This window comes from Capra hircus, chromosome 11 (assembly GCF_001704415.2).
Source record: "Capra hircus breed San Clemente chromosome 11, ASM170441v1, whole genome shotgun sequence".
NCBI lineage: Eukaryota > Metazoa > Chordata > Mammalia > Artiodactyla > Bovidae > Capra > Capra hircus.
In genome coordinates, this window is record NC_030818.1 from 1,179,525 (window position 1) to 1,200,643 (window position 21,119).

The window sequence follows — 21,119 nt, forward strand, 5'->3', positions numbered from 1 at the left end:
CTGGCAGTGCTGCGTTTTCTGTCTCAAGTGTCCATTGTGGTCCCCGTACAACCCCCAGCAAGTCTTCTCTTGGTATGAATGATGGGATCCCAGTGTTGACCTGAGCAAACACCAACTCCCCCAAATATTTCAGGTTGAGTTTCCCCAACCATCTTTCTCCAACAAGATGGTGGAGAAAAACCAAGAATATTTGCAAAACAATATTCACAATCCATCTTAGCTGGCCATGAACGCTCTAGGAATGTTAACCAAGATGATTTACGCAAACAACACTCCCCTTCTCCGTGCTGGTGGCCTCGATCTCACTCACGGCCACTCATGTGAGTACCCTTTTCTCTTTCAGTCTAAATAAGCACAAAACCACAACTGCCTCCCGTGCACGCTGCTTTGACTGTGTCGTTTCACTCTTGAAAGTGCTCCCATGATTCCCTGCCACCCTCAGATTACTCAAATCCACCTCTTTTGACAAGCATTAAGGCTTTAACCGAGTGAACCCAGGTAGACTTCTTTCCAGACTCAAAGCTGTGTCCACTCTGCCTGTCATCTCTCCTCACTGTCATCTGCTGGGCAGTCTCACCTCCTGCCTTTGAGAGCAGTGTAGCTCACCCTTCCCATCCAACTGCTCCAAACCACTCACCATCCCTCGGGCCTAGCCCATCCTCCGCAGAGCCCACACAAACTGGTAGAAACATACCAAGTCTCAAGACAGAGGGACGGTCTGATTCCACTGTTCTGACCCCCAGGTCTAGAAGTCTGTTTAGACATGCAGATATTTTTAAAAGCATTATATCAGCAAAAGTGAATTGTCATCAAGCAAGCAAGCATGGTCTGGCAATTTTTTATTATACTTTGCAATGTTAAATTCTCTACAGAGTTTCCTCTATGACTACAGTCCTCTGCAGTCGTCACTGTGGTTGGTTGTATCCCATGCTGACGACTTCTCCCAAGTTGAAAGTTCTGCTCTCATCTGAGCAAAACGTGCTCAGGTTGTGTCATGGGCTCCTCTGTTGTGGTGCCTGGCCTTCTTGCTGTGGCGTCCTCTCGTGTTGCAGGGCAGGGGTTCTAGGGCACGGGTGCTTCAGTAGTCGTGACAAACAGCCTTAATTGCCCCTGGCACGTGGAATCCTCCTGCACCAGGGATCGAAACTGTGGCCCCTGCGTTGGCAGGCAGACTGTTACCCACTGTGCCACCAGGGAAGTCCCAGCTGGGGTTTTAGCCCAAACTTCATTCTTTGCCCATCCTGCCCGACAGGCCTCGAGTCACAGCCCAGTTTTTGGAGCTGGGCGGAAGTACATTTGTGGGGACACAGGGCTCCCCAGGGAGGGGAGTAGGAGGGGAGCTCCTCCTTAACTGGCCGGCTCCATTTCATGAATCGATCACCCCTCACACCTTCGATACAGACAACAAGAGCCCATCCTGACAATGGCAGGTCAGCAGGAGCAGGGCTCACCGAGTCCTCAGCCGTTCCATTCCCCTCACCTTAGAGCCAGTCAGGGCAACATGTGCTCTCGTGCCCAATGCGGGATTCTTGCCAGCCTCCTCCATTCCAGTTTCTACTGAGGCCAGCTTGAAAGAGGAAAGAGGGGCAGAGACCGCTGATGGAGTGGGGAGAGGGAGGGCGGGTCTGGGCCCAAGTCATCATCGCAGCATCGCACAGCGACAGACACGTGGGGCTTTACTCCCCTCTGCTCCACCTGCCTCCACGTTTAAACAGGCAGAAAACCCAAACCCTCACAAAGAAAGCAGCTATGGTATCTACTTTCTTCTCCTTCAGGGCTGATTCAAGGAGCTGCCTGCCTCAGGAGGAGGAAAGATGTAGCCAAACCCCACTCAGGGTCACTCTGGGTCTCTTCCTTAAGAGACTCTGGAAGCAGCTTTCTTCCCGAGCCCACATCCATCGTCGTAACTGCTCCTAAGTGTCCCCCTGCTGTTCATTTCAGTGGCGGCCACAGAAGCTCCCACCTATCTGAGTAAGTCCAGCCCTCTTTGGTTCAGCCTTTCCACCTTGTGTGACAAAAAGCTCAGCCTGCCGATACAGGGAGAACAGTAGATTTTTAGATAACATACCTGTTAGCTGTGAGGTTGTTAGTTTTGAGGTTGGGGGGTGAGGCGAGGGGGCTGCCTAGAAAAAAATGACCAAGTGAAGTAAAAGAGAAAAAAAGGAAAGTGGTAGTTTGGGAGGAATAAAAAAAAAAAAAAGACAGGCCAGCAGGAAACACACACGCCTCTCCCTCTATGGGCTGGTGGATAAATTAGATACAACGGCCAAACCCCCGCAGCCCATTTCTGAAAGACAGACAGGACTCTGCAACACAGTGCGTACCCTACAACTCACACAAATGCCTCTGCCTTGATGCCATCATTAGGACACGTTTACACAAGCAGTGGGGGAAAGCGAGATGAGCCACACCCACAGTGTCTCTGTCCTTTTTGCAATCAGGCTGGTGAGACTGGGCACCATCCTCAAGTTCGTTAGCAGGCACAGCTGGCCTGGACATACGACACGTGGGGCTGAGCCGCTCAGCAATCTTGTCTCATAACTTTCTTTCGAGCTCTCTCTCAGTCCCAGCCGGCTGATTCAGGCCTGCCTCTCCCTGAGGGCCCTGGGGGGCGAGGGGGTGGGGGGCAGGCGGCCCTGGTGTCTGTGCCCGGGGCTCCTGGACAGGGACCCTCACTGGTTCTGTGGCACAAGGTGGGAGACGGCAGTGGCTGTCCCTCAGCCGTCGCCTCTCACCCACGCACGACAACGGTGCCCTCAATTCATCTTACAGAATGAGCTGTCCCTCCAGCTTCTGAAGTCCCCCATCCACCTCTTCTCGACAACGTTTAACAGGGAAATGTTGAAAGGAAAAGAGTGAGAGAGTGGTGCCAAGGCTGCGTCTTTGCCAGAAGAGCTCCAGCTCTGCATTCAGAATCAACACAGGGCGGGAAGAGGGATGTTTAACTTCTTGGTATCAAGACGGTGTAGCAGTTCCGGCCTCCTGCCCATGGGGACGGGCTGTAAGGGCATGGGGTGGGCCTCTGTGCCAGGCGAAGGCCGTGGCCCCCCACTCCCCCTTCTCTGTCCTTGTCGCTGCCCTGCCGTGCCTGCTCACCTGGCTCACGGGATCCACCCCAGACAGCGAGCAGGGCACACAGGCCTGTGTCCCACTCTCCTCTCGGACCGTGAGCAAGACAGGAACTCAGAGGTGCCATTTCTCCAGGCAGACAGGCTCCGGCTCTGTGTAACTAAGTCTCACCAGCTCCTCTGCCTGCATGCTGGGGCCACAGCCCTCCCATGGGCCCTCTGGTCTGCAGGGCAAAGCACCCCTTCAGGCCCAACGACCACCGTCTCCCTGCAGCTCCGTCTTCTTACTTGCTGGCCACACTCACTGGTTTTGGGCTCTGTTCTCCATCCATCCCCACCCGGGGCCTGTCTCCAATGCAGGATGTCCCCCGGGACCAGGAAAGTCCCCCTCAAGAGAGGCTGGGTCAGAAGGTCCCTCTGCCCATTAGCCCCTCCACTGACGCCCTACAGTCTACCCAGGAAAGGCCAAGCTCTCCAAAGCAGCACCCGACCCTCGCAGCCCACTCTCTCAGGCTCTGTCTCTCAGTGCTCTCCCCGGCCTTTCCCCGAAAAGCCTCCCTTTCGGAGGCGCAGGGGCCCTGGCACTTCTGGACCAGCCCTTCACTTTATCACCTTCACCTTCGTCGGCACCAGCCTCCTCCCAGAATGCACTGCTACACTCTCAACTCTGGATCCTGCCCACACGTCAGGACCCAGCACCGAGGGGCCCTCTGCGGAGCCTCCTGAGAGTCCGGCAACGTCTGCCCACCCCGGGACCTCTCCCAGGCTCTGTTACACGCTCCAGGGCGCCTTCACGCCCCATGGTAAGTCTTCTTGGCTAACTTACTCTGTCGGTTTTTGTGCTTTTGCCCTACAGAGCTCAGCAGGGAGAGGTTTATGCCTTCTGGATTCCAAGTCCTTTTAGCTGCACTCTTGGACACAGAACCATATTCACCTATAATTACAGAAATCTGTGGGAATTTGCTTTATTTTCTAGGCTGCCTATTAAAAGAGAATTTCTGGGTAATTTTTAGGGAAAAAAATCACAATAGATAGCTTTGTCCATCTCTGTTTACAATGATGTTACATGAAGTTTCCCCATCAAGGACTCAACAAGCACTTAGATGGCTCAGACCGGGGTCCTGAGTCAGTAAGAGAAGGTAAAATACCGATGAAATACTGATGAAAACCGTGCTTTTAGTTATATTATGACCATTTTCCCATCTAACATTTGATGCCACTTTGACAATATATCAAATCTTGTTAAGCTACTATAGCTCAAAGGAGTGCCTGCTTTTTTTTTCTGCTTCAGCTCTCACGTTTCTGAGTAAAAGCCATCATTTTCCAGTTAATAAAGTATTATATTTTCTCTGCAAACAAATTCCCATAATTTACAAGCAAAGAGAAAGGGAATTCATGAAGAGGAGACACTGCACTATTTTTCCTTCTGACATTTGGGATCTACCATGGGTTAAAAATGATGGTTTTATCTCTGGTGATTTATCAAACTCCGGATTCCCCAAAAGATGAACAGATGCACTGAAGAAAGAATGCATCACCTTAATGCCTCATTTTGACATTCTGGGTATCTAAAAAGAACGTATTTTGAATCTCTCCCCTCCAGAAACTCAGTCATTCCCATGATTTACACATTGAATTCTTATTTTCCAAACACACTTATGTGAGAACATGCCAGGAGACACACTGAAAGAAAATGGTCACATTTGAAACATACAGATTATTTATAGACAGAAAACTCAAAGAACTGAAAGAAAATCTGGTTGTCAACAGACAGTTGCTTTTTCTATGTTTTCTCTGTAGCTCATTTTGGGTTTTGTGTGGGCGGCTCATGTGAACTCAAAGGTTATTTGCTAAATGTTTGATGAGATTAGGACACGTTGTCTTCTAAAACCTAAATGTAAGTTTGTGTATATAGCACATATGTTTAACTTTAGAATATGGATAACTTTTTAAATACAGAAAGCCATACCTAGAATCGCTGTTATAAGACAAGATTTCCTACACTTCTATTTTTATTCACAGTTTAGAAGGTCTTATTCATATTCCTAGTGGAGTCTCATAATAGCTACGCAGTGGAAATTTTTGGTTTTTTACCTTTTGGGTTAATTTCATCTGCCAACTTGGGCACTCTGTTTGAAAGTACTTAGGTACCAGGAGCTGGAAAGTCAGTGTGGCCTGCAGCTCAGATCTTTGCAGTTCATCATATAAACTACATCTTTGATTATATAGTGCACAAAGGAGGAAAAAAACACACTTTTTTTTAAAGGCAAATAAACGAGGGCTTATTTATTTATTTACTTATTTGCCTCTTTAGCGATGCTCAGCCATTAGATTCAGGTCCAGCAAGCACTTACGGGCCCCACAAAGTGGGCAGATGGTAGCACTCTGCCAGGATTTGAACCCTGCTTTCTGCTGTGTGGCCCTGGGCAACTCAGGAAGCCTCTCTGAGCCTTAGCCGCATGGGTGGATGGTGGTCCCTCCCTGTCTGCCTTGGTGGGAGACTAATAAGTGCTCGCTAATCTTACAGAAAGTCTGTGAGATAGCAAACAAAAATAAAAAGCACGATTTGGCGACCAACGCAGTAAGAAGAGTGAAAAAGAGCATAAGCCAAGTTTAACCTCAGAAAGTACGCGCCAAATAAAATACAAAGTACCCCCCCCCCACCAGAAGTTAAAGAACGCTATAATGCTCATTCTTTAGGGTTTATCTGTAGGAAGGAAAGCCCTTGGGGAGTTGGGGGTGAGAGGGCATCACTCAAAATCTGATGCTAGAAAGCCGTGGGGGTCAGCCAGCCCCAGGGCAGAGTTCCAGCCCCACATCTTAGACCTGTGTGGTCACAGGCAACTGTCTACCCCTGAGTGGAGCTTCCTCAAGGCTAAGTGAGGTTGTCGTGGGGACTGAAGAGGGTGACGGGAGCCGGGCACTCAGCATGGCCCTGGCTCAGGGAAGCTCTGGAGAGGCAGAGTCCAGTCGGCCAATGTCCCCAGGGTCAGGAAGGTAAGTGACGTCTTATTAGAGTCTGGGTCAAGCATAGCTGCTAAATTCTGTCCGGAACGAGCCTCCACTAAACAAACATTCTTCAGGAATGGAACTTGGCTTTTTCCTCGTCTCCCTCTTCCTAGCACAACAGAATCTTGAAGGTCATCTGTCATAAAACCGTCTCATAAACCGCCGCCCTCATCAAAGAAAAGTGAGCTGACAGCTCTCTCGGGACCTTGCAGGTGACCTGCTCCCAGGCGCTGGGGGAGCAGACGAGGGCTGTGTGGCTGCCCTTATGGAGAACGTAGCGCTTGGGGTCCTCGGGTCCAGCTGACACAGACCTCAAGTTCACCTGCATGGCCTGGCGCTCCGGGGAAGGAAGCCCTGCATTCCGATGAAGGGAGCAGCCCGTGCGGTGTTGCAGAAAGAACCTGCTCCCCTTGCTGGAGCCCAGGAGCCATGCTCCCTCATAGCTGCTCTGCCAGAACCAGGAGGGCTCAGAATAAGGTCCAACTTTGGGCATCGGTATCTTAGAACATCCTCTCCTCCTCGTCTACTTGCTGATGAGACACAAAACGTAAATCTATGTGGGCTTCCCTGGGCTTCTCAGGTGGCGCTAGTGGTAAAGAGCCCGCCTGCCAGCGCAGGAGACATGGGTTCAGTTCCTGAGCCGGGAAGATCCCAAGCCCATGCCCCACACTACTGAGCTCCAGTGAGAGACGTCACCCGAATGAGAAGCCTGTGCACTGCCCACGAGGCAGTGAAGACCCAGCACCGCCAAAAAAAAAACAAAATTGCTTTTAAAAGTGTAAATCTGCGGTGGCAAAGTTGCACACCTGCCCAGGGTTTCGGTGCTGCAGCGCTCAGTCAGCTAAACTAATTCTCCCTTTCAGGAGCCAGCATCTACGGGAGCTCCTGCCTGCAACGGCCCCCATCACCAGGGCTTGCCCTCTTCTCTCTCCCATCCTGCTGGTGCTGTGCCAGTCCTCACCGTCTCTTCTTCCTGAGTACTGCCACCTCCTGGGCCGCCAGACGGAGTCTCTCCATTGTTCCAGACTCCAGGCATTAGGGACAATGGACATTTGCGTGGCCCTCTCCCAGCCGCCACACCCTCCGACACTGACCCATCAACCCGCTTTGGTCTCAGGAGTGATGAGCCTGAGATGTGTCCCCCACGTCAACAGGACAGAGAAAACGAATCTGAAGACAATCCTTTTTTTCCTCCAGTGTTGAGGTCTCCAAGACGCTGGTCTGCTGGGATCTGGTGGCAAATAGCACCTGCCCACCCTTGGCTCCCCAGACCCCCTCACCGGCCGCTCCCACCCACATGTCTAACAGGCGTTAGAGGAAGATGAAGGTCAGCAGCTGGGCAGCTGGACCCAGCGCCTGCCTCCCTCCCTCAGAGCACCGCCTCAGGGGCTACGCCACAGCTTCTGGGCCAGCAGAGGGCGCCAATGGCAGAGGAAGGCTCACAGGTTGCCACAGCCAATGGAGCAGTACCTGTGTACTCCCCCTCCCCCACCCGCCAGACTTCCCACTTCCTGCGGTGACGACAGAATGTTCCAGAAACTCATCCAAAGAATGAGATGTGCTGCCTTCTGACTTTTAGTTCCACTGCACAGGTCATGTTTGCCCTTCGAGCTGGGAGGACCCAGGGTTCGGAGGGTCCTCTATAGCCTTGAGTCTGAGTTGAGTCTAAGTTTTGTAGTTGACTCTAAGTTCCCTGAATATCTGCAAGTTCATGGTTCCCATACTGTTGAAGCCTGACTCGGAGAATTTTGAGCATTACATTGCTAGCATGTGAGATGAGCAATTGTGTGATAGTTTGAGCATCTTTGGCATTGCTTTTCTTTAGGATTGGAATGAAAACTGACCTTTCCTAGTCCTGTGGCCACTGCTGAGTTCTCCAGATTTACTGGTATATTGAGTGCAGCACTTTCACACCATCATCTTTTAGGATTTGAAATAGCTCAACTAGAATTCCATCGCCTCCACTAGCTTTGTTCGTAGTGATGCTTCCTAAGGCCCACTTGACTTCACATTCCAGGATGTCTGGCTCTAGATGAGTGATCACACCATCATGGTTATCTGGGGTCAAGAAGATCTTTTTGTACAGTTCTTCTGTGTATTCTTGCCACTGCTTCTTAATATCTTCTGCTTCTGTTAGGTCCATACCACTTCTGTCCTTTATTGTGCTCATCTTTGCATGAAATGTTCCCTTGGTATCTCTAATTTTATTGAAGAGATCTCTAGTCTTTCCCATTCTATTGTTTTCCTCTATTTCTTTGCACTGATCACTGAGGAAGGCTTTCTCATCTCTCCTTGCTATTCTTTGGAACTCTGCATTCAAATGCGTATACTTTTCCTTTTCTCCTTTGCCTTGAGCTTCTCTTCTTTTCTCACGTATTTGCATTATTTGTCCAGATGTTCAAGCTGGATTTAGGAAAGGCAGAGGAACCAGAGATCAAATTGCCAACATCCACTGGATCATCAAAAAAGCAAGAGTTCCAGAAAAACATCTACTTTTGCTTTATTGACCAAAGCCTTTGACTGTGTGGATCATGACAAACTGTGGAAAATTCTTAAAGAGATGGGAATACCAGACCACCTGACCTGCCTCCTGAGAAATCTGTATGTGATCAAGAAGCAATAGTTAGAACTGGACATGGAAAAACAGACCGGTTCCAAATCGGGAAAGGAGTATATCAAGACTGTATATTGTCATCCTGCTTATTTAACTTATATGCAGAGTACATCATGTAAAATGCTGGGCTGGATGAAGCACAAGCTGGAATCAAGATTGCCAGGAGAAATATCAGTAACCTCAGATATGCAGATGACACCCCCCTTACAGCAGAAAGCAAAGAAGAACTAAAGAGCCTCTTGATGAAAGTGAAAGAGGAGAGTAAAACAGTTGGCTTAAAGCTCAGCATTCAGAAAACGAAGATCGTGGCATCTGGGCCCATCACTTCATGGGAAACAGATGGGGAAACAATGGAAACAGTGACAGATTTTATTTTTCTGGGCTCCAAAATCACTGCATATGGTGACTGCAAGCCATGAAATTAAAAGACACTTGCTCCTTGGAAGAAAAGCTATGACCAACCTAGACAGCATATTAAAAAGCAGGGACATTACTTTACCAACAAGGTCCATCTAGTCAAAGCTATAGTTTTTCCAGTGGTCATGTATGGATGTGAGAGTTGGACTATAAAGAAAGCTGAGTACTGAAGAATTGATACTTTTGAACTGTGATGTTGGAGAAGACTCAAGAGTCCCTTGGACTGCAAGGAGATCCAACCAGTCCATCCTAAAGGAGAAAAGTCCTGAATACTCATTGGAAGGACTGATGCTGAAGCAGAAACTCCAATACTTTGGCCACCTGATATGAAGAACTGACTCATTTGAAAAGATCCTGATGCTGGGAAAGATTGAAGGTGGGAGCAGAAGGGGATGACAGAGGATGAGATGGTTAGATGGCATCACGGATGCGATGGACATAAGTCTGAGTAGGCTCTGGGAGTTGGTGATGGACAGGGAAGCCTGGGCATGCTGCAGTCCTTGGGGTCACAGAGTCAGACACAACTGAGTGGTTGAACTGAACTGAACGAAATTCCTAAACTCACACATGACTTTGGGATGAATTTGTGGCATTTTTTTCCTGCACTTGCAGAATACTCATTCAAGTAATGAGCTAAAGTAATGCTCATTCAAGAAGGTGGTAAGTATAGTTCCACAATTCCCTGGAAAATGAATGCCAAAGCTAAAACTAAATCAAGGTGAATGTCATTTGCCTAAAGAAGAGCCCCATTAACCATGGGGAGGAAAATGGTGACCCCATGAAGAATATTGGGAAAAGGACTCATAGCTAAAATGCAGAAATAATGCTTTAATAATACAGGTGATCACATTTTTATTAATGAAGTCTCCTTAGCAAGGAAGCAAATACATCCTTGAAAGGAGTCTGAAATTAATCTTGATAGGCAGAAATCTACACTACTCAAATATTCCAACTATAGTTGCAATCTGAACTGAATGCCTACATTCTAAACTCTTAGTCACTTTATTAAGAACCAGAAAAGGGATTTGCTGCAATACAATGGGAACTCCTCTTAGTTTTTCTCTGAGAAAGAGAGAAACTAAGAGACACTTCAGCATGGAGCTGAGAATGCTGGATGTGATTTATTTAATTAATTAATTTAATTGATTAAATTCATTTCATAAAATTATTCTTTTTGGTTTTTGGATTGGTACACCCTTAAGGATTCAAACAGCACCATGTTTCAGCACTGCTATTTCCAGGGCAAGATCAAAATGTGTATCAGAGGAAAGTAATAATTCATCATCGTAAGAGTTACATCCCACTTTAGAAACCACTAGAGACTGCTTAACATTCTTATTTCCAACATGGTCTTCCTGAGTTTTCAGGTGACAAGTGGAAACTGATGCCAGAAGGCTTTTTTCCTGTTCGTTCCTGATGAAGTGGGCTAGATGTGGAGTTCATTTTCATCTGGGGTGACACTCAGCTCTGGGCTTCCGCCCGCCTGCTCCTTCCCTTCCCTGTTTGCGCCACTCCTTTGAAAGTCTCCAGGGGCAACATCTGGGTCCAGTCACTGAAAACAGATGGGCTATTCTACCTCCTCTCTGGTCTCCCTGGAGACCTCTGCCCGGCGGGGGGCTGGGGAGGGGGTGGGGGGAGTATGCTATTGGACCCTAATGACATGCTGACTACATTTTTCCTGTGTCTGTATCTGTACAGCCCTTCTCATTATGGACGGATTTCCCTATTTCAAAATCTTCCTCAGATTTCTTGATGTTGTCATTGGGTCCTATTATTTTTCTTGCTGTTACGATTTTTCTTCTGTGACTTTCTACAGCCAAATCCTCTTCATCTGTCATGGAACCAGAGGCCGAATTTCCTGAAAATCATCACTTTAGCTTACGGTCACTTTTGCTTACCATCACTTATTGCTTAATCAATAGCAGGTTCAGAATCAGTCTGGATTTCTCCAGCGCTGTGGAATATCAGCTCTTTGATGTCTCTTCCTGGTGTTAAGACTTCATACATTGGCACCAAGCCCCTTTCTCTGTTTCTTCCTCTTAAGGAAAAAGATCTAAATGTTCCACTTTGGTTATGGGAACAAAGGCTTTTGTAGATTAGTAATTAAGAGTAATAAAAAAGTTTTATTGAACACTATGAGTCAGGCTTCTCTGGTGGCTCAGCAGGAAAGAATCTGCCTGCAATGCAGGAGATGTGGGCTCGATCCCTGGGTTGGAAAGACCCCCTGGGGAAGGGTATGGCAATCCATTCCAGTATTCTTGCCTAGGAAATCTCATAGATAGAGAAGCCTGGCGGGCTACAGTCCATGGGGTCACAAAAGAGCCGGCCCTGAGAAGCAGAAGGCAGAAACCAAACAGCCTGGGGCGCGGATGAGGCCTCGGTTATCACAGGGTGTGGGCCCCGTGCTTAAAGGCTGGCCCTGGGTGTGACGCTCTGGCAGCCTCGCTGACCCTGGGAAGAGCCTGTGCTCTTGCCAAGTTCACCTGAGCACCCGTGTCCCACTCCTTATTCCTAAGCCCAGGGCCACAGGCTACCCCAGGTCCCAAGCACTGAACTGCACTCAGACGGCAGAGGCCCTGGCACTCTTCTCCTCCTGAATGCCTGGCTAGGAGGCAGGGTGGTGGGCGGGCCAGGATACTGGACAGGAGGCAAGCACTCCTGGGTCGCTGCTGTGACTCTCTCTCTTCTGGCTGTGCTGGGTCTCCGTTGTTCCATGGGCTTTTCTCTAACTGCAGCAAGTCTAGGCTATTCTGGAGTTGCGGCATGCAGGCTCTATGGCTTCAGCAGCTGCAGCTCCTGGCTCCGGCGCACGCGCTCTGGAGTCGTGGTCATGGGCCTAGTTGCCTTGCGGCAGGTGGAGTCTTCGCAGACCAGGGATGGACCCCAGGTCTCCTGTACGGGCAGGCAGATTCTTTTCACTGAACCGTCGGGGAAGCCCGGCTTGACTCCTAACAGAGCCCATCGAGGAGTTCCATACTCTGGACAGCGCCCAGGGATGTACTAGGGCCGTTAGCCAGGCTCCAGAGCTGAGATGGTGGTCAGACCCGCCCCTGCTTTCTGGGAGCCATCAGTGACCTCGGTATGATGGAAAACTCTATGCAGCAAATAGCAGTCAGCACCTCTGCTTTTCATACTTTCCCCCCACGGAGGATGGGGCTCCCTGGTGGCTCAGTGCTAAAGAATCCCCCTGCAGTGCAGGACACGAAGGAGACAGAGGCTCAGTCCCTGGGCTGGGAAGATCTCCTGGAGGACGGCATGGCAACCCACTCCAGTGTTCTTGCCTGGAGAATCCCACAGACAGAGGAGCCTGGCGCGCTACAGTCCATGGGATCCCAAAGAGTCGGACACGCCTGAGCAACTGAGCACACAAAATTCAGTAAGGGAAAGAGGAGGAGTTGGGCAGGTCCAGGGAGCAGAAATCTTCATGGATCTCACTCTTGACGTCAATGTTTCATTTTCCTTTCTGTGATTTTGAGGCCAAAATGAAATTCATACTTCCTGGCCCTTGGGGGCTAACGCTTTGGCCCGGATCACTTTTTGTTTCAGAAGCAGGGAGGCCTGTCCAGTGCAGTGACCCTGCCTCCACCTGCTAGCAATTCCTGCTCAGCTGCAACAACCAAGACGTTTCCATCTGTCAACAAATGTTCCCTGGAAGACGTAGTCACCTCTGGTTTAGAATCATGGCTTTAAAAGGCAGAACCAGTCCTTGCTAAATTTGGGGGGTAGGTTTAAGCAGTTTTGGTCCTCAAACTTCTTCAGGCAGTGATTACATTAAAACATCCTCACTTTACCCACCCCTCGTTTGTTTGTTTGGGAATGACAGTCACCACTGGGCTGAGGGCCACTGCTGAGGGACCGCGCTTGGCCAGCTGGATCCTGGCAAATTTAGCATTAGGCTCTGTGGGTGTCATTTGGTCAGTATAAGTGGAGAGTAACTTGGGGACCCTAAATTCAACACAAGGGCTCAGGCCAGAGTGGGGACTGTCCTTTCTCTGCAGAGTCATCTTCCCAGATAACCTGAGAGTCACTCAATCCCAAATATTTGACAAGAGCCACTGACCTCGGTGAATATGTGCCAGAGACAAGCAGGTGATGTGGTGAAGACATGAGTTCCAGGCACTGAAAAAGTCCTCCTTCTCGGTCATCACCTGCCAAATGGACAGAAAACAAAACAAAACAAAACAACGGCTGATGATATTCTTAGAGAATAGAACTTATTAGCAAGGCAGATGGCAGACAACGCACATCTCAGTACCACCATTAAGCAGGGGTATGTTGCATGCAAGGCCTACTCTTACCCCTAAAATGCCTGTGTCACCCCTAAAAGCTTCAGTTAGATGAAGAAATGCCATAACATGCTGTGAGTCCAGTTTACATGTTTCTATTAATCCCTCACTCGTATCAAGCGGGGTGGTGCATCCGCCATCAGTCACTTCAGTCGTTTCTGACTCTTGGCGACCCCATGGACTGTAGCCCACCAGGCTCTTCTGTCCATGGGATTCTCCAGGCAAGAATACTGGAGTGGGCTGCCAGGCCCTCCTCCACGGGATCTTCCTGACTCAGGGACCAAACTCAAGTCTCCTGCACTGCAGGCAGATTCTTTACCACTGAGCCACTGGGGAGGCCCAAGCATGGCAGTGCCACGCTGCATTTCTTGAGATGTGACCAGCGATGAAGAAACAATTTGAAGGAGAAGGACAGAGAATGTGAGATGGTTTTAGTCAGGTCACTCACTGCCTGGAAAATTCTAAATAACAGAACTAACTAAATCTAGTCTGCAACAAAACCAACCCACCTTCCCACCCTCCTTCCCCATATTGTAGTCACTAATTGCTGGGTTTTCAAACTTTTTTTCTTTCCTCTTCTTTTCTTTTTTGTTTTCTTAAAAGCTTTTGCTTGAAATTCATTTCCTGACAATTCTAGAGGCGGGAAGTCCAATATCAGGGTGCAAGCAGAGTCAGGTTCCGGGGGGACTCTTTTCCTGGCTTGAGGACGGATGCCTCCTTTCTGTTTTTGTACAGCCGCCCTGCTGCTGCTAAGCTGCTTCAGTGTCCAACTCTGAGACCCCACGGATCGCAGCCCGCCAGGCTCCTCTGTCCACAGGATTCTCTAGGCAATAATACTAGGGTGGATTGGATTGCCAAGCCCTCCTCCAACCCAGGGATCAAACCTGCATTTCTTATGTCTCCTGCATTGGCAGGCAGGTTCTCTATCACTAGCTCCACTTAGGATGCAGAGAGAGTGATCTCTCTCTCTTCTTAATGGCCTCTAATCCCATTATGAAGCTCTCACCTTCGTGGCCTCATCTAACCCTATTGACCTCTCAAAGGTGCCATCTCCAGATCCATCACATTGGGAATGAAGGCTTTGACATTTGAATCTAGAGGAGGGATGCAGACATTCAGTCCGCAACAATATTCCTTTCGATTTTCATTATAGAATTATATGTACTAATTCTTAGAGGAATCTTATAATAGAAAGGCCGTCGACTTTGGAGCTTGAGAAATAAAAATTGAAACTACAGCCCGATTACTATCTACTTTGGTGGTGTGGACAAATTATTTCACTTCTGAGACGTTAAAAATTTTGTTAAAGCCTGTCATATAGAGTGAAGTAAGTCAGAAAGAGAAAAACAAATATTGTAAACATATATGTATATACATACATATCAAATATCATATGTTACCACACACATGTATATATATATGGAATCTAGAAAAAATGGTACTGATGGACATATTTGCCGGGTAGGAATAGAGTCGAAGATTTAGAGAATAGATTTGTGGGCGTGGAGAAGAAGGGGGGTGGACGAACTGGGAGAGCAGCATTAATATATGCACACTACCACGTGTGAGACAGAGAGCCAGCAGGAAGCTGTTGTGCAGAACAGGAAGCTGAGCTCAGTGCTCTGTGATGGCCTAGAAGGGGTGGGATGCAGGGTGGGGGGAGAGAGGCTCCAGAGAGAGGGAATATGTGTATAATACAGCTGATTTACATGCAGAAACCAGCACCACACTGTAAAGCATTTATACTCCAATTTTAAAAATGCAACACCAATTTTTAAAATTTAGATATTGTTGACAATAATATATTAGTTTCGGGTGTACAATATAATAATCTGATATTTGTGTATACTGTGAAATGACCACCACCATGAGTCTAGTTAACATCCGTCACCATAGTGACATTTTCTTTCTTGTGATGGAAGCATAAGGACTAGTTAATAACATAACTGCTTATATATTTGAAAGTTGCTAAGAGAGTAGATCTTCCAAATTCTCCTCAAACTGTTTCCTGGATGCCTGCCACGTCTCTAGCATTGGCACGGGTGGCGGCCGTGTCTGACCTGTATGAAGAGTAAACACAAAGATGGAAACTGGACTCGGGATGATGATGCTCTTTATTCATTTAGGGAGTATATTTTTCAGCTTTACTCTGCGTGAGATGGTCTTTCAGTCACTCTAACGAAGGAAATGGTTTGCTTTACTTGGTTTTTCAATCAGCGGGAAGTGAAGAAATAGAATTGGAAGAAAATAAGAGGGAAAAGGATAAACAGAAAAGAGAAAGAGGCCTAATCGCAGAGTTGGCAGTTCGAGTTGTGTCGGTGGAGTCTGGAGGCAGATTCTTATCTGACCAGAGCAGAGTGTGAAATTTGGCACTTCTGGGGTTTCTTTGTTTCTTCTTGCCTTTGTTTGGAAAACCTAAGGGCTTGATATTTTTAAACTTTGAGCAATTTTCTTTGCTCAGACAAATAATACTCAAGTGGAAAGCTAGAATATCATTGGAAGGACCGCTGCTGAAGCTGAAGCTCCAATACTGTGGCCACCTGATGCAGAGAGCCAACTCAATGGAAAAGACCCTGATGCTGGGAAAGATTGAGGGCAGGAGGAGAAGGGGATGAGCTGGCTGGATGGCATCACCAACTCGACAGACATGAGTCTGAGCAAGATCCAGAAGTTGGTGATGGACAGGGAGGCCTGGCGTGCTGCAGTACATGGGGTCGAAAAGAGTCAGACATGATTGAATGACTGAACTGAACTTGGACTGTGTATCTGCTTCCCATTTTTCTTCAGCTCACACTCTGAGTCTTCTGGTTGGAAGGTCATCTGCCTCCCACTGCCTCCCAGTTCCTGCAGGGCCTGGAGGTCAGACTCCTCTGTAAAAACCCTCCTATAACAGAGTGCTTTGTGCTCCAGCAGAAAAGTCGGCACAGCAGAAACTCTCTGTCCATGTATAATTTCGCAGGATCACCTGGGGCAGCAGGCACAGCTCAGAGGATCATGTGTGCCTGCGGTCCCCACCCAACTGGGGCATCTCATGAGAGTGGAGGGAGAGGAAAGTGTCTGTCTTGCTCCCTGCACTGGTTTCACCATCACAACTGAAAGAGCACGGTAGAGATGGGTGATACTCAAGCAATAGCTCACAGAGCACCTTTCGCAGAGGTGAGGACAAGAGCTGGCCTAACACTCACGGCCCGAAACTGTCCCATTGCACTGCAGAGGGAAAGGCCAAGAATCCACACCAAAGCCTGGTGGACAGGCTCTCCTAAACGTGCTCCGGCTGCCCCCACCGTCACACGGGAGGGAGAGAGGAATCTCCGTGTATCCAATATAACGTGGATGTGTCCAAATAGAATTGAGGGACAATTTTATATTTTTTAAAGCGTCAGTGGATAGAGTAAGTTTTCATGAGCCTGGTCAAGAACAAAGCAGAGAGAGAAGATTGGCTGGGCTACACAGAACCCTGAAGGAAGCAGGCACATCAGATGGGAGAAGCTTGCAGACGGCCCTGGCTATGGCTGAGCCCTTCCACCAGGATGTTGCTGTTGTTTAGTCGCTAAGTCTTGTCTGACTCTTTGCAACCCTGTGGACTGTAGCCTGCCAGTCTCCTCTCTCCATGGGATTTCCCAGGCAAGAATACTGGCGTGGGTTGCTAGTTTCTCCTCCAGGGAATCTTCCCGACCCAGGAATTGAACCTGCATCTCCTGCACTGGTAGGTGGGTTCTTTACCACTGAGCCACCAGAGAAATCCCCAAGAGGATGAGACAAAAGTGAAGATCAAGTTCAAGTTAAGGAGAAAGGCCCCTGGCAGCCAATTCCTAAGTGCTTTTCCTTATATGTCAGCATCATGGTGCTGCAGCAAGACCCACTGGAGAAGGCTCAGAGCAGCCTCATGCTTGCTGGCAAGTGGCCCCGGCCCTCCACTTACCGGATGGAAAGGTTGGCACGACTGCCCCCTACCCTCCACAACTCCCCCCAGACCCCCACTGAAGGACAGCACCCAGAAGGTGGAACATGTTGATAGGAAGGCAGCTTCATGAGGGCAAATGCCCAGAAAAGTAACCAACGGAGAAGCCCCTGGTCCCCTGAGTTAGCTGATGGGCGGGAAGCAATAAGCTGAAGCCACACAGGTCCATACACCAAGGCAGGGTGGCCTTTGTGTGGGGGGCATACTTCATCCCACGATCAGGTGGTCCAAGTGAGCAGACCAGGAGATCAAACTCTATTCAGCCTCGAAGTGTAGACTCAGTGCTAACTGCAGAATGTCACTGTCAGCAGCTGTAACCCTGCTGAGAACCGTAGCCCAAATCCAACGCACAGAATTTTTACATTTACTTACTGCGCAAAAACATGGTAGAAAGACAGAAATCAACTATTTAACCCTCCAAAGTTAAAATGTCTTAACCCAAGGTTTCATTAAAGATGGCATGGTGGGACCTTCTGGTGGGACAGTGGTGAAGACGCTGTGCTGGCAACGCGGGGAGTGCAGGTTTGATCCCTGGTGGGGGAACTAAGACCCCTCAACGCAGGGCAGAATGGCCAAAGGATTTTTATTTTTTAATGGCATGGTTGTTCGTTACGTCAAGCAGTAAACCTCCTATTGAAAACTTGTGCGTAAATTAACCTTCCCCATGCTCAGTGGTGTCCGACTCTTTGCAGCCCCAGGGACTATATACCCCACCGGGCTCCTCTGTCCATGGAATTTTTTAGGCATAAATTAGCCTTATGAAAGCAAATCCTTCTTAAAATGCACCAAGCAACAGACACTGTTTCAAACCCTTAAGTTGCACTTGCTCATTTAGCCTTCAAAAGCCCTGGAGATAAGTATTATTGATATCTTTTACTATCTTCATTTTGCAGGTGGAAGGTTGAGGAATTTGCCCAAGGTTGCAGACCTGGGTTGGGACTGGGTACCCAGTTTTATGAGCTCACATTTCTAGTCGCAGAATACACTGCCTCCCCACAGACTGACGGAGAATTAGCTCCCTGTCCCTCCCAAATACATAGTTTATAGAGATATGTTGTCACACCTGGTCATGTTTGATGTGAATGACATCCCACATATTCCCTCTAAGGGAAATAAATGCTTATTTCCTAATAAGTCATCATACAGCTAAGACGGAACTGAACTCATAAAGAGACCCTGCTGCCTCATCTTTGGTGAATACCCATATCCATCCCCCCTTTTTCTTTTCTAGCTGCTACTGCTAAGTCGCTTCAGTTGTGTCCGACTCTGTGCAACCCCATAGATGGTAGCCTACCAGGCTCCTCTGTCCCTGGGAGTCTCCAGGCAAGAACACTGGAGTGGGTTGCCATTTCCTTCTCCAATGCATGAAAGTGAAAACTGAAAGTGAAGTCGCTCAGCCATGTCCGACTCTTAGCGACCCCATGGACTGCAGCCCAGCAGGCTCCTCCGTCCATGGGATTTTCCAGGTAAGAGCACTGGAGTGGGGTGCCACTGCCTTCTCCAATGCATGAAAGTGAAAACTGAAAGTGAAGTCGCTCAGCCATGTCCGACTCTTAGCGACCCCATGGACTGCAGCCCAGCAGGCTCCTCCGTCCATGGGATTTTCCAGGCAAGAGCACTGGAGTGGGGTGCCACTGCCTTCTCCAATGCATGAAAGTGAAAACTGAAAGTGAAGTCGCTCAGCCACGTCCGACTCTTAGCGACCCCATGGACTGCAGCCCAGCAGGCTCCTCCATCCATGGGATTTTCCAGGCAAGAGCACTGGAGTGGGGCGCCATCGCCTTCTCCGTTCTTTTCTAGAAACACCGCCAAATAGATTGGGCAGCTTAATAGCCAGTTAAAAACACTTAGCTCCCTACAGCGGATCTATTAAAAAACCTCAGCTAACATCATATGTAATAGTAACAGTCTTAAGTGCTTTCCCTCTGAATCAGGAAGAAGGTGAGAATGTCCATATCTCCACTTCTATTCAACATTACCGCAGGTTCCAGCCAGGGCAATAAGGCAAGAAAAAGAAACTAAAGGCCGAGAGTTTGGAAATGAGTTAGACTGTCTTCACTACAGAAAGACGTGATTTTTACACAGAAAATCCTAAGGAAGATACAATAAAACTACTAGAATTAAGAAGTCAATTAAGCAAACTGATAAGCCTTTGATATACAAATCAAAAGTGAAAGTGATAGTCAATCAGTTTTGTCTGATTCTTTTCGACCCTATGGACTGCACCCCGCCAGGCTCCTCCATCCATGGAATTCTCCAGATAAGCATACTGACAAGGGTAGCCATTCCCATCTCTAGCAGATTTTCCTGACCCAAGAACTGAACAGTCTGAGTCACCAGGGAAGCCCATACACATCAAAGTCAACTGTATTTCTGTATTCTAGGGATGAGTAATTGGAACTTGAAATTGAACCCACTCGCCAACACAGAAGACGCAGGAGCCGTGAGCTGAATCGCTGGGGCAGGAAAGTCCTCTGGAGGAGGCAGCCCACTCCAGTATTCTTGCCCAGAGAATCCCATGGACAGAGAGGAGCCTGGTCGGCTGCAGTCCACGGGGTAGTGAGAGCTGGACACGACTGAGAAACTAAACCACCACCACCGCCCAGCCACATGGAGATGTTTCCTGTGCTTTCGGCCGTGGGAGGCCTCCTGCTCGCATTCAGCAGGTGCTCTGTGAGACTTGTTCCGTGTGTAGAGCTGTCTGTGATGCGTCTGTGGGTGGAGGTGGGCAGACGTGAGGTCCGTGTCCTTCAGCTCCACCATCTGATTAGACCCCCTGGGCTCCTGTCTCTGGCAGCATTTAAAACATTTCTACCTTTGTATTCAGCTCCAAATCCATTTGCTGTGTCCTTTGAATTTGTTTTCTGTGCTGTTTTAAATCTACCCTCTTCCTTTTTATTTTACTGTGGAGAGAAGGTGGAATCAGTTGGGGCGGGGAGGGGGGTGCGGGAGAGTCCAGGCCTGACCAATAACCATGTAGGCCTTTATGTTTGCTAAGCTTGGATATCAGATTCTACAAAACACTTTAGGTACCATATGTCTTAAATTATATCCATCCGATATGCGGAATAATACAAGATGCATTTATTTAAAAATTTTTTAAATATAAATTTATTTATTTTATAGAGAAGTAAAGTAGGTCAAACAATGATTTTTCCTTACTTTCTGCTTCTCCGGCTGTCCACAGAAGCCCACTCCCCTAGACTTGTGAGCCTTTGTCCAGGAGGAAGTAATCTTGCCCAGCAGATGAAAGTGAAACTGTCTGTCACTCAGTCACGTCGGACCCTTTGCTACCCCTGGACTGTAGTCCATCAGGCTCCTCTGTCCAGGGAATTCTCCAGGCAAGATTACTGGAGTGGGTTGCCATTCCCATCTCCAGGGGATCTTCTCAACCCAGAGACTGAACCCAGGTCTCCTGCATTGCAGGCAGATTCTTTACCACCTGAGCTACCAGGGGAGAAGCCGAGTAGATGACCACCTGGTAAAGTAATGGAAATGGTGCACCCCAACCCATACAGGATTTCTCCTCCTTCTCCTTTAGCTTCTCTTCTTTCCCTTCTCTCTAGTAGGTGGACCGTGGGGTCTGGTTTCCCCACACTTACCCCACCCGCAGCACACGCTCACCTGGCCTCTCAGCCCTTTTGCTGCAGACTCCTCTGTGGCCCTCTGTAGCCTGGCAGGAGAGGCTGGGGCCCGCCTGGGGCCCGCCTGCATTGCTCTCTGTGACTGCGCCCTTGGTGCGGCTGGAGGACGAGTCCCCCTCT

The 21,119-nt window shown here is 48.6% G+C and overlaps 1 protein-coding gene across 1 annotated transcript in view; it reads right to left on the bottom strand.

Annotated features, from left to right (window-relative positions):
- ACOXL (acyl-CoA oxidase-like) overlaps nt 1-21,119 on the bottom strand; it is a 269,160-nt gene that overhangs the window by 8,616 nt on the left and 239,425 nt on the right. Inside the window, exon 14 of the mRNA XM_018054699.1 lies at nt 13,169-13,256. Coding sequence (XP_017910188.1) covers nt 13,169-13,256 — 88 coding nt within the window. The remainder of the gene's footprint in view (nt 1-13,168; nt 13,257-21,119) is intronic.